Source organism: Erythranthe guttata, chromosome 8 (genome assembly GCF_056151865.1).
Source record: "Erythranthe guttata isolate IM_541 chromosome 8, IM_541, whole genome shotgun sequence".
NCBI classification, from domain to species: domain Eukaryota; kingdom Viridiplantae; phylum Streptophyta; class Magnoliopsida; order Lamiales; family Phrymaceae; genus Erythranthe; species Erythranthe guttata.
In genome coordinates this window covers 23511386-23523843 of record NC_142540.1, presented here as the reverse complement: position 1 = coordinate 23523843, position 12458 = coordinate 23511386, and the positions used below count along the sequence as shown (strand labels likewise).

The 12458-nt window shown below is 35.5% G+C and overlaps 2 protein-coding genes across 3 annotated transcripts; one reads left to right on the top strand and one right to left on the bottom strand.

Moving 5' to 3' along the window:
* The first annotated feature begins 5596 nt into the window (after positions 1-5596).
* LOC105965040 (ARM repeat superfamily protein) lies at positions 5597-7258 on the top strand. Its single transcript, XM_012989551.2, has one exon. It carries the CDS (start codon positions 5775-5777, stop codon positions 7128-7130), a length of 1356 nt encoding a protein of 451 aa, XP_012845005.2. The 5' UTR covers positions 5597-5774; the 3' UTR covers positions 7131-7258.
* Positions 7259-8298: 1040 nt separating this feature from the next.
* On the bottom strand, positions 8299-12075 carry MMD1 (RING/FYVE/PHD zinc finger superfamily protein). Of its 2 annotated transcripts, XM_088822446.1 has the most exons (4): positions 11986-12075; positions 11579-11878; positions 10670-10913; positions 8299-10187 (listed from the first exon to the last, which is right to left on the bottom strand). In XM_088822446.1, exons 2-4 carry the CDS (start codon positions 11868-11870, stop codon positions 8555-8557), a joined length of 2169 nt encoding a protein of 722 aa, XP_088678572.1. In that variant the 5' UTR covers positions 11871-11878; positions 11986-12075; the 3' UTR covers positions 8299-8554. The 2 variants fall into 2 exon arrangements, with proteins under 2 accessions (XP_088678572.1, XP_012845315.2); XM_012989861.2 differs by having other exon boundaries at positions 11579-12072.
* Positions 12076-12458: the final 383 nt, after the last annotated feature.

Sequence of the window (12458 nt, the reverse complement as noted above, 5' to 3'; positions counted from 1 at the left end):
CCAAGGTTTCTCTGCCGTTCTAGTTTGTTTGTTTGTAGTGTGTGTATGTGTGCATATACTAAATTAATAATCTTGTTTAAATAATAATTTCTTACCGTCTAGACTCAATAAAAACACACTAAATTATTAGCTCAATAATTTAACATTTCGCTAAATTAATAGAATTTTGTCATCCCGAGTGTATTATAGAAGTTTAATTATATATATATATATATATATATATATATATATATATATATATATATATATATATATATATATATATATATATATATATATATATATATATATATATATATATAATATTGCGTTTTCAATACTCTTCAAACATTAGAGTAAGTGCTAAGATATATTGTTGCCCTTTGTTGTGATTGGGGAAAGAGAATTATATTCCCAACTTTAAAGTCAATAAGTTTGAGATTTGAGTTTAGGAACTCCCAAACTCATTATAAAATTATCATTAGTTACATGGAAAGGTTCATTTGAAAATGTTGGCAATTCATGGTTGTTAAAATCGTAAGTTTTACGATTCAAATCGTGCGAATCGTTTTGATTCAAACCCTTGTCGATTTGAGTCGTGGAATAAATCTTAAATTTTGAAACCACGTATGATTTATGATTGGTGAATATTATTGTGTCGGTAGGTCAACTTAGATTAAAAAAAGGGAATTATTTTGTAGACCCCCCTAATTTTCAAATTATATAGAACTAGCTACCAAGTGGATTACACTCTAGGGGAAACCCCCTTATTTCGAAAATATTTTGACATACCCCCCTGGGCCAACCTGAAGTGCCTATAATACCCTTCTAAACTCAGTTTTAAACCCTAGCCATTCACGGTCTCTCTCTTCTTCTCCCAGATTCAAAATCCCGCCTCCACAAACCTCCTACCAGCGAAATTGCTTCTCGGAGCCATAACTCTCTCTCCGGTGGTCGGAATTCGATGGTTTAACTACCGTTGGATTCCTCTCGTCGAGCTCTTTCTTTTGGTGGTGATTTCATTCAGTTTCGAGCGCTGATCTGTTTCTGCAATTTTTTTTCGTTCGAGTACGGTGGTCTTGCCGGAGCTTTTTTTTGTGTTCCACCCGTCGAAATTTAACGGGCACCCACCGTTGGATTCCTCTCGCCGGGATCTATATTTTGATAATAATTTCGTTTATTTTTATGTTTTCAGATTTATTTCTATATTTTTTTTCATTTGTGGGAGCGCGGAACCGTGAGTGGTTATTAGCGGCGTCTAGGGTTTTGGTAGGAGGCGAGGGGGGTGAGGAGTCACTGTCTGTTTGATTTAAAATCTGTAGCATTTCCCAGCAATAACCTCTCTCTATCTCTCGATCTCCTAGTGTTTGTTGATTTTTGAGTGTTTTGATGTTTTCTTCAAATTTTGTTGATTTGCACTAAAGTAATTTCTTTTTGTTTTGATTTTGCAATTGCAGCTTAATGAAGACCATTGATCCTTTCCTTGAAGGTGTCAATTTTTTTTGAAGTTACATCTGATTTGTTCAACAGACTGTATACATTACTGTACATTACTATACATTACTATAGTAACATGTAGTTACATATGCGTATATTTGTGTATTTTCGATTTGTATTTTATTGGTTCTGATGTGATTTATAATAACAATATTGAAAATTTTAAATTTTTGTTGGGGTTTTATGAGTTTATTTTGTATAAGCCAATATTCGTGTGTGTATACAATTGATCGACTAAAAGTATGGGGAAAAAACGAACATAACTATGAATTACTATAGGTACTATAGTTACATGTAGTTATTTTCAGTACTGTTAACATATTGTTTTGAAAATTAAAAAAGAAGAATTAAAAAAAAATTAAAGAAACTTTTTTTTTTTTACTTTTTAAAAAAAATTAAAAAACTAAAAAAATTAAAAAATTAAATATATATATATATATATATATATATTTAACAAACAGGTTTATAAAAAAAATCAGCGAAAATGATAAATGCAGGACCATAAATGCTGAATGCAGTTTGGCCGAAAATTGCATGTAAGGGTAGTATAGTACTTTCGATTCTCTAGGGGGTATGTCAAAGGATGATTTGGGCTTGAGTTTATTCCTATTTTATTTGGTGGCTAGGGGGTATGTAAAATAACCCCTAAAAAAAATGCTATTTCTTTCTACCTTCAAATTATCTTAATTTACCACCAAATTAAATATCTTCCTAACTTATCCATTTTTTTTTCTTTTATTCATATATATTCTGTATAAATTTATAAATTGTCCACCACCAAACTAATTAGAATATTAAAAAAAGAAAAAAAAACCCTACCATTTTCCACAATAATCTTTACCACATAGTCCCACCCTTTCCACTTTAAGTGAACGATACCTTCGTTATCGTCAGAGAAAAATACCCAAATGTCAAAAAGAACAGGAATTGGGGGCATTTTTTTTTCTACTATACTTCGGTCAATTTTTTTGAAAATTGGGGTGTTTTTTAGATTGATTTCAGAACTACAATAAAGTGTCATTTCAAATGACGTTTTATAAGCACCGTTAGATTGGGTTTGGATCAACGGCCCATCTCTCCAATGTTGTATTCTCAATCTCAATCGGACGGTCCGGAACAGATCAAAAGATCGAACGGCCCTTAAAAGGCGTCGTTTTGAATGGCGCGCTTTGACCTGTCAGACGCGACAATTCAAGTCGCGCCTTTTAAAGACCGTTCGACCCTTCTCAATCCAACGGCTGTAATTTGGGCCGAAAATAAATATATTTATCTCTTAACACATTTCACATTTCACACTTGCTCCCTTCTTCCCAACCGTAAGTTTTCTCGTCTTCTTTTTTTTGGTAATTATTATTGTTTTAATTTGTATTTTGCTAATTTATATTTTAATTGTTGTAGGTAATTTTCATTAATTCCATCAGAATACTTGTTGAGGTAAATTTTTCACTCTTTCAATTATTATTATAGTTAAATACAATTTTAATTATTAATATTATTTTGTTAGATTTTTATTAGTGGTGGATTAATGGAATTTTTGATCTAGTAAATTATCAATTATTTGGAGATAAATTATTTCTTGTATTGTTAAAATATATTTATAATTTATTCTGAAAATCAAATTTTTATTGTTGTTTTTACTTGTTATTATTAGGTTAAACTTTAACTTGTGGTGGGATTAAGAAAGAATTTTTGATTAACTTGTGTTTGTACTTAAAACCAAATATTTTAGCACAATTTTTAATTTTTAATTTGAAAATATATATATATTTTCTTAAAATCGTACAAATCGTACGAATCGAATCGTAAATCGTACAAATCGAATGCAGATCGTACGATTTTTTAAAATTTACGATTTATGCAACGATTTAAATCGAGAAAGATTCAAATCGAATCGAACCGTACGATTTGAATTGTAAATCGTATGATTTTAATAACCGTGACTAGGGTCACCACCTATATAAGTTCAGAATAAGGGGTGTCTAGCAAATTCCCCCTTTCTACTAATCGAGTTCGAAGCGATTTCATGGCTTATTAGATTTCCTCTTCAATAATATTTTTCAGGAGCTCTTTGATATAACCCCCTCAATACTTCTTTTAATAGGGAGAGACCCAAACTATTTTGCATCACTTGAGAAAAACTCACTCCTAATTTCAATCACTCATTTTTTCAATTATGTCATTTTTTTCCACTTAATCAGCACTATCCGCCCATGACCCAGCCGTGTCTTTTTATTTTTGTAATAATAATTATTATTATTATTATTATTATTATTATTATTATTATTATTATTATTATTATTATTATTATTATTATTATTATTATTATTATTATTATTATTATTATTATTATTATTATTATTATTATTATTATTATTATTATTATTATTATTATTATTATTATTATTATTATTATTATTTTAATTCAAAAAAAATCGTTTTTTTAACTTTTTTTCTCTAGCAGGTATATTAATCGACTATGAATCATATTAAATCGACAATGATGAACTATAGTCGATTAAGGAACCGACTACTAAAAATAACAAATCACAACTAAAAAAATGCAAACTCAAATATATTTTACGAAAACAAACAATATTATACAAATATTATAATTGATTTATACAGAATCAATAAACAAAAAATCCAAAAAAAATTAAAAAATTGGAGCTAATGAAGCATATTAATCGATTATGATGTGAAACATAGTCGATTAAGAATCTGCTACTAAAAATAACAAATCACAACTGCGAAAAAAATGCAAAATCAACTATATATTACAAAAAGAAAAAATATATAAATATTATAATTGATTTATACAATTGGAATCAATAAACAAAAAATCCAAAAAAAATAAAAAATTGGAGTCGATCAACCTTAATCGACTACCAGAGCATAGTCGATTAGCTTAATCGACTATTGAACATGGACATAGTCGATTAAGATTCCAGTCTGCGGAAATTTCTCTACACGCGCCGTCCTCCGCCCGATCCATCAAAAAACCGTAAATCTGCCTCCCCATCGTCACCACACCGTCGCACCTCACAATTCAACCAATCCTTAACAAGAATAAAATAAATAATTCATACAAAAAAACACAAATTAGCATTTCAATGTCCACGAAAAAAAATACCTTCATTAACAATTTCCGTTGATTCTCCTCCAACGACGAGTGTTTCCTCTTCTTTCTCAACAGCCTGTTCCTCTTCTTCTTCCTCTACACGACGTCGGGGTGGAACGGGCTGTTGAGAAAGAAGAGTGTTTGTCCTCCACACGCCGACGACGAGTGCTTCATCTTCTTTCTTTCTTCATCTTCCGGCCACGGCGGCGGCAACAACATGGAGAAGATTTGCCGTAGAAAACAGAGAAAAGAAGAAGAAAAAAGATGAGAGAAAACAAAGAAGAGAGAAAAGCTGGAAACGTGAAAACGGCGGAATGAAAAATAAAGATAAGATTAGAGTTTTGAAAAAGTATAATAGACAATTAAGAATAGTTTTGAAACTATGAAAATATCACATGAGTAAAATATTAGCTATGGGGTTTTTTCTAATTATTTTTTGGAGGAGTGTTTCCTTAACTATATTTCCTACATATGGTGTTCTCTAATTTTTCCTATTTTTAAATGACTCCAGTTAATTATCACATTGCAACAAACAACTTTTTAAATAATTTATATAATGAATTATGTCTTAAAATTCTATTTTATGGAACTACTTGTAAATAATTTAATATTGTTCCAGAAACTTTTTTTCCCGTTTGATATAAATATAAAACGTGTAAACCAAGTTATAAAAAGCGCGTGGTCATGAATCGTAAATATATAATATATAACAGATATTAAAACCCAACCCAACGCGTCGGGAAAACGTGTGATCTGAACCGTTCCTAACAACCAGGTCAGATCCAACGGTGGAGTCGGCCACCGACTACCCCACGCTGACCCGTTCGTTACCCGGTCAGCGGGTCAAACCTCAGCCAACAAAACAAATGGACTTCCATTTTTATCAAATTTTCAACGGTCAAATATTCAATTCAAACTTCAAACCCCCATTCCTACCATTTTGAACGCTTCTTCATTCCATAACTCTCTTTTCCCCCTAATTCCACACATACACACACAACACACATTTATATATATATTATTCCATGCATATATCTATATATATATATATATATATATATATATAGTCCAAGATTTTTAATATCATACTACAATACAACTTCTACCTAGTAAAAAAGAAAACCCCATAAAAAAATAATCTCTCTCCAAGACATACTTAATTACTAGATACTTTCTGATCATGACTTTCTCGTGGAGGCGGAGAATAGGCGGCCGTGGTGGAGCCGGAAAAGACGAGGCTTCTAAAGGGATCAATCAAGATAATATGGAGCTAACGATTCCGGTTCATTTCAAGTGCCCGATATCTCTCGATTTGATGAAAGATCCGGTGACTTTATCGACCGGAATAACCTACGACCGCGAGAGCATCGAGAAGTGGATCGAGGGTGGAAGGGTAATTAAAACGTGCCCCGTCACGAACCAAGTCTTGAGGAATTTGGATCAAATCCCAAATCACTCCATAAGGAAGATGATCCAAGATTGGTGCGTGGAGAACAAGTCTTGTGGGGTCGAGAGGATTCCAACTCCTCGTATTCCGATCGCACCTTATGAGGTTTCTTCGATTTGTACTAGGATCGAGGCCGCCACACGGTGCGGGGATTCTAGAAAGATCCAAGAAATTCTAATAAAGATCAGGAATTTGGCTAAGGAGAGCGAGCGTAATAAGCGGTGCATTGTGGGAAATGGGATTGGCTCTGCATTGGCCGATTCTTTCGAGTGGTTTGCTCGTTTTTCGGGCGACGACAATGCGAATGATGTTCTGAAAGAAATCTTGTCTGCGTTGACGTGGACGTTATTCCAACATCACGGACAAGAATTAGGGTTTTCCAAGTTGAAATCCGAGGTTTCTCTACGTTGCATGGTTTGGTTCCTGAAGAGCGACAACGATCTCTCGTCGAGGCAAAACGCGATTTGCGTGTTGAAAGAGCTGGTCTTATCGGATCAAGATTGTGTCGATGCACTAACGAGAATCGAGGGCATAGAAGAAACCTTGCTCCAAATTGTGAAAAACCCTATTTGCCCTAGAGCCACCAAGGCAACCCTAGTGGTGATTCACCATTTGATGACGTCGTCATCTACAAATTACAATAGTACCACAACCTCATCAAAATTTGTCCAAATGGGCCTACTTCCTCTGGTTCTCGAAATTCTAGTCGACGGCGATAAAAGCGCGTGCGAGAAGGCTTTAGGCGTGATCGACAATATCTGCAGTACGAAAGAAGGGAGAGAAAGCGCGTACGAAAACGCGCTCACGATCCCTCTACTAGTGAAAAAGATCTTGCGAGTGTCGGATAGTGCGACGGATTTCGCGATCACGAGCCTTTGGAAGCTATGTTTGGGAGAAAATGAGAATGCACTTGTGGAGGCGGTTCAACTTGGGGCTTTCCAAAAGCTATTGGTTGTTCTACAAATTGGTGGTGGTGAAAGAACTAAGGAGAAAGTGACTGATTTATTGAAATTAATGAATTTGTATAGAGATAAGTTAGATTGCTTTGATTCATCCATGGGATTCAAGTATGTTAAAAGGTCAATTTGATTTTGTATCAATTTAGGAGAGGAATTAATTTCATTTTTTTTATTTTTGTGGGTGCAGTACAGAAATATAGAAAATACAGAGAGCAATCAATATATTTATTGAATTATAAGAATTTTGTGGTATTCTTTATATTGATTGTGAAAATAATATATTTTGTTTAGATTAAAAATGTTGTAATAGTTTATGTTTTTTTGTTGAAATTATGTGACAAGGCTGTCACTTTTGACTTTGAGGAAGTTTTGTATGCATCATTATAAGTTAGGACCACATGTGAATATGATGTGTTTGTCAAAATATATGAGCTAATAAACTGGACTCCCAATCAAAAAGCAAAATTTACAAGTCCAAAAAATTGTTCTGAGAGCTCATCTTTTAATATTTGAATAAATAGAGACGAGCTATATAGCACAGACACAAAAATGGCAATATGGTAAATCAGACACGGAGAAACAGTATGTCACAAAAATGGGGATACATGAATTTGGGAGAAATATGTTAATATTAAAAGTATATAAATATTTTATATAATATGTTTAAGTTCTTATTTATATATAAATTCATTTTATATATTTCCATGCAAATATATTCAAAATAAATATTATTATCAACTATTAATTTGCAATTGATCACTAAATCATGTAAATAACTAGGAACATAACAAAAATATTTAAAAATTTGCTATTTCTTACTTTTCAGAATTTGCAAAATAACGCATAAGGTATTCAACAGGTGTCCTCGGGCAGTGGCGGATGTAGCTATGGTCTAGGGTGTGCAGTTGCACACCCTTGATTTTAGACAAGTAGTACTATTATACATAAGTTTACATCAAAGGTAATTGGTTGAGGTGGTAAAGATGGTTTTGTTGAATAATAGGTCGCGGGTTCGATACCCAACCTTCTCAAAATTTGATTTTTTTTTAAATATTAACATTTTTCAACTTTTTTCTCTTTAAATATTTCCACAATTCACCTAAAATTTGTAAATTGTAAATTTTTGGTCCACTATCTTTATAAAGTAATATTGAAATTTTTTATTCTATAATTTCGAACCCCCTTGGCAAAAATCCTGGATCCGCCACTGTCCTCGGGTGTCGGATGTTGAAACATTAAGAAGTTGAAGTTTTTGTGCTACATAGGTGACAAGTCTTGAAGTTACATATCTTGAATTACTTAAATGACATTTATTAAAATGAAATATTAACAATGATTTGGTAAAACATCCTATAATTTCCATTTTTTACATCCTCAGCCAAACAAAACTATTTATTGATTACAAGAACAAATTTTATCACACACTAATACTTTTGTGGTAAAGGTGAAAATTTACAACTCTGCACATGCTATTTTTTTCTTGTATATGGTAAAAAAGAAAGAAAGAAACTCTACAATTACTGCCTCCAAAAAAACCACCACCACTACTCACAATTAATACATCATCCCCATATCAACCTCCGCCACAAAATCCGGCAGCCTAACAGAACCACCACCACCACCACCACCATCCGCCGCCTCACTAAAACCATCCCCACACCTCGTTTGCGCCGGAGCAAGGGCAGTGCAGCAAGCATCACAAACAAACAACCTCGGCACCGCATCGGAATCCTCAATCCCACCGCACCTAGTGTGCTGCCAAATCTCACAAATATCACACGCCACCATTCTCTCCCCGTCATCATCGTGGGCCCCACACCTACACCTCACCGTCCAATTCTCATTCCCACCTTCGTACCTCAACTCCGTCTCCAAATCCAATCCACCCCCCCTCACCCTAATCTCACCCCCCGATTCAATCACCCCGAAAAGAACCTCATCTTCTTGAACCCCTTCCATCTCCAAAATCTCGGTCACCTTCAAATCCTCCATCACACAATAAGTATCCCTCATTGCATTCTCCACAGCCAATCGCAGGTCGCCCAGTGTCGCGTACAGCGGCACCACCACATACTCTCTATGCAGCAAATCACAACAAAGATCGCTATCGTTTTCATCGAACGAACTCATCGTCAGTCTACAAATGAACCTAAACGAGTCGTCATCCTCATCTCGAAAAGGCCACTCCTTCACAAAATGCTTGCTGTGAAGAACCGTTTGAACAGCCAGATTCACCGAAGAAAAATCGGAATCTTGAATCGGATATCCCAAAAGCACGTTCTTGTACAAAATGTTCACATCGACGAAAACGCATCTCCCAGGAACAGGCGCAGTAGCAATCACCTGATTAAACAGCTTTTCTTTAAAGAAACTCGAGCGGGGCTCGTAAACGTCTCTTCCACCCTCCGAATCTTGAATGGTATATTCCAGAATCTTGGTGGACCGATTCACCGACCGACGAACAACGAAATTACCGACAACCACATTGTCCATCACTTTCAAGACATGATCTATCAGCCCAGTATCTCCAATGTGAACCCGAGCCGCGTCACGAGCCTCCTGCCTCGTCATCCCAGCTTTCTTCTCCAGCAAGGCATCGACGATGACCTCAGCAACTTGCTCGAGTCTTCTTACAGGCCACCTACTGTCCAAATTAGCAACCAGGTTCGAGAACTTTCTGCACTTTGCCGAAGATTTCTCCTTTGAGGAAAGCGGGCACTTTCTCAATCCGAGCCTCGTCGGGAATTTCGACGAGCATCTTTTGATAGGGGTATTATTACTAAAGGCTACCGATTCTTTTCTTGGCCACGAAGGAAAATATGCGGCAGAACCGTTAGTGCAAGAAGCCGTCTTTGCAGTCGGGGCTTTGGGTTTTAAGGTGAGCATAAATCTGAGTAAGTCTCGAATCGTAACGAGATTTGTGTCGCTCAAACCTCTGTAATGGTGGATCAGCTGTTTGATGTATTTGCTTCCGGTATTTGCGACGTGGAAATCTTCAACTACTTGATCGAGAACAAGGGAGCTGAGAATATCCACTGCCCTTTCGTAATTATGCTCTTTCACTCCAAAGCTACCCCGGCAGAATCGATATCCCCATTTACCGAACCACGAGTGTCCATAAGCAACTCCGTAAAGCAAACGGAGGTCCGTTGCATTCTTTCTCGACAAATCTTCCACTGTAATTTGCCTACAAGACCCAATAATTAGTCAAAACCGAAACATTTTGACAATCAATTAAATATTACTAATCATCACAATATATTGATCACACTCAACATATATCTTGTAATACACAAATCAATCCGAATAATAATGCAGAAATTAGATTTCAAGATTCCAGACAATTTAGTATGATTTCACAGCCCGTTCGACATTGAATTCAGCATTATATAACTAGAGAAGAATGACACGAATTCTGCGAAATCGATGCTCAAAATATCCGTACATCACTTCGAAACTCACCCCTAATTTTTTTTATGTTTTTATTATTGGATAATACAGCAAGTCAGACGAAGTTACTAAAGTTTAATAAGGATACAAATTGACCGTAAAATAAATTCAAAGACTCCTCAAAACATATTCATTACAACAGATTCGATATCAACGTGCAGTTTATCGCAAAATCGAAATAAAAAGGGCATTGTATCGTGTCATTTATTTTTCACATACCTGGCATGAAGAGCCGTGCAGATACGGTCCCACAGATCCATGATCTCTCGACCACGGATGAAATTAGAACCGCCTTGAATCCCGTTAATGCAGATCAGATGCCCTAATCCATTGCAGTGAATCAAACCGTGCAAGAGATGCGTTTGCATATCCAAAGCACCTTCTTCGAGAGGAATATTCCATTCCTCGTTTGCCGGTATTATGAAATGATACTTCCTTTTCGACACAAAACGGTGGCTCCACCCTGTACCCATATCAGAAAACAAATGTTCCCATAAGAAGAAAAACCCTCAACTACCCAAAATCGAGAAAACAAAAAAAATAAGAATATTCACAAAAAAATCGGAATCCCAGATCGAAATTCCCCTAAAACCCGGTACAAATTTCAAATATCCATAAGTAGAAAACCCTAATTACCCAAAATCGAAAACACCACAAAAAAATTGACAAAAATCTCAAAAATTCCGAATTGAAATTCCCCCAAAACCCGGTTCAAATTTCAAATATCCATAAGTAAAAACCCTAATTACCCAAAACCGAAAACACCACAAAATCTCAAAAATTCCAAATCGAAATCCCCCCAAAACCCTGTTCAAATTTCAAATATCCAGAAGTAAAAAAAACCCTAATCACCCAAAATCGAAAAAACACCCACAAAAAAAAAATTAACAAAAATCTCAAAAAAATTCCAATTCAAAATCCCCCCCAAACCCGGTTCAAATTTCAAATATCCACAAGTAAAAAAACCCTAATCACCCAAAATCGAAAAAAAAGACCACACAAAAAAAATTGACAAAAATCTCAAAAAAAAAAATTCCAAATCGAAATTCCCCCAAAACCCAGTTCAATTCTCAACAAAACAAACCAAAAGAAACGGGTGATCGTAATTTTCATTACAAAAAAACTCACCAGCGCAGCGGCAGTAATCGCAGAAGGGGGTGGCGGAATGCTTGACGTTTTCTTCAATGGTGTACAGCGGGAGCACGGTTCCTCTATCCTCGTACACCAGAAAAGTGCACCAAATCGGCATGCCCACCAGATCGTAACCCTCGGGCTCGGCGCACTGCTGAATAAACTGCCGCACGTTGTCCCGAAACGCGCCGGCGAATGTGACGGGGAATCCGGGCTCGGCGAACGTGTGGAATCCGTAAAACCTAGTTCCGTTCCTCTTCGAGTGAGATTCTGGAATTGAATTCGCCATTTTCGTATCTGTTTATTTCGATTCAAGATTTAATCATCTGAGATTAGAAGATGGATTTATGGTTTTTTTAGGGTTTTACAGTTATTAAGTTGGAATTTGGGTGCAAAAATAAAACCTTCTCGCAATTTCAAATATCAGTTGGATTTAACTGCATCGCGCGCTTGATTTCCATGGTGGGGGCTGTTTGGCTTTTGACGAAATTGCCATTCCTCATTGATTTTCATCTTTATAATTTGGAGGGTAAATTACAAACACCCCTGAGGTATGGTTAAATTACAAAAACTCCCCTCTTGTTTGGATAATTACATTCACTCCCTCAACTATTTTTTCTTGGGTTAATTGCAAATACCACCCTGTGTAATCTCTAATTGCCAAATACCCCTGTCAAAAAACAATTCACTCATGCCCCTGTGTTAACAAAGTCAATGCATTAAGACCCCTGGAGGCAAATCGTGTGCCTCACTCGCCGGTTGTGCGATTATTCACGCTATTTTTTGGAAGGAAATGGCATAAATACCCCTTCATAAAGAAAGAAAAAAACAGATTGGTGTAATTATAAATAACCTAAATTTATAGGACTAAATTGTA

What these genes read in the sequence shown, in the direction of transcription:
- LOC105965040 (XM_012989551.2), top strand. Translation starts at nt 5,775, where the DNA reads ATGACTTTCTCGTGGAGGCGGAGAATAGGCGGCCGTGGTGGAGCCGGA.
- MMD1 (XM_088822446.1), bottom strand. Translation starts at nt 11,870, where the DNA reads ATGGCGAATTCAATTCCAGAATCTCACTCGAAGAGGAACGGAACTAGG. An exon ending in CGATTACTGCCGCTGCGCTG is followed by an intron (nt 10,914 to 11,578) that starts GTGAGTTTTTTT and finishes ATATGGGTACAG; the next exon opens with GGTGGAGCCACCGTTTTGTG. An exon ending in TGCACGGCTCTTCATGCCAG is followed by an intron (nt 10,188 to 10,669) that starts GTATGTGAAAAA and finishes TGGGTCTTGTAG; the next exon opens with GCAAATTACAGTGGAAGATT.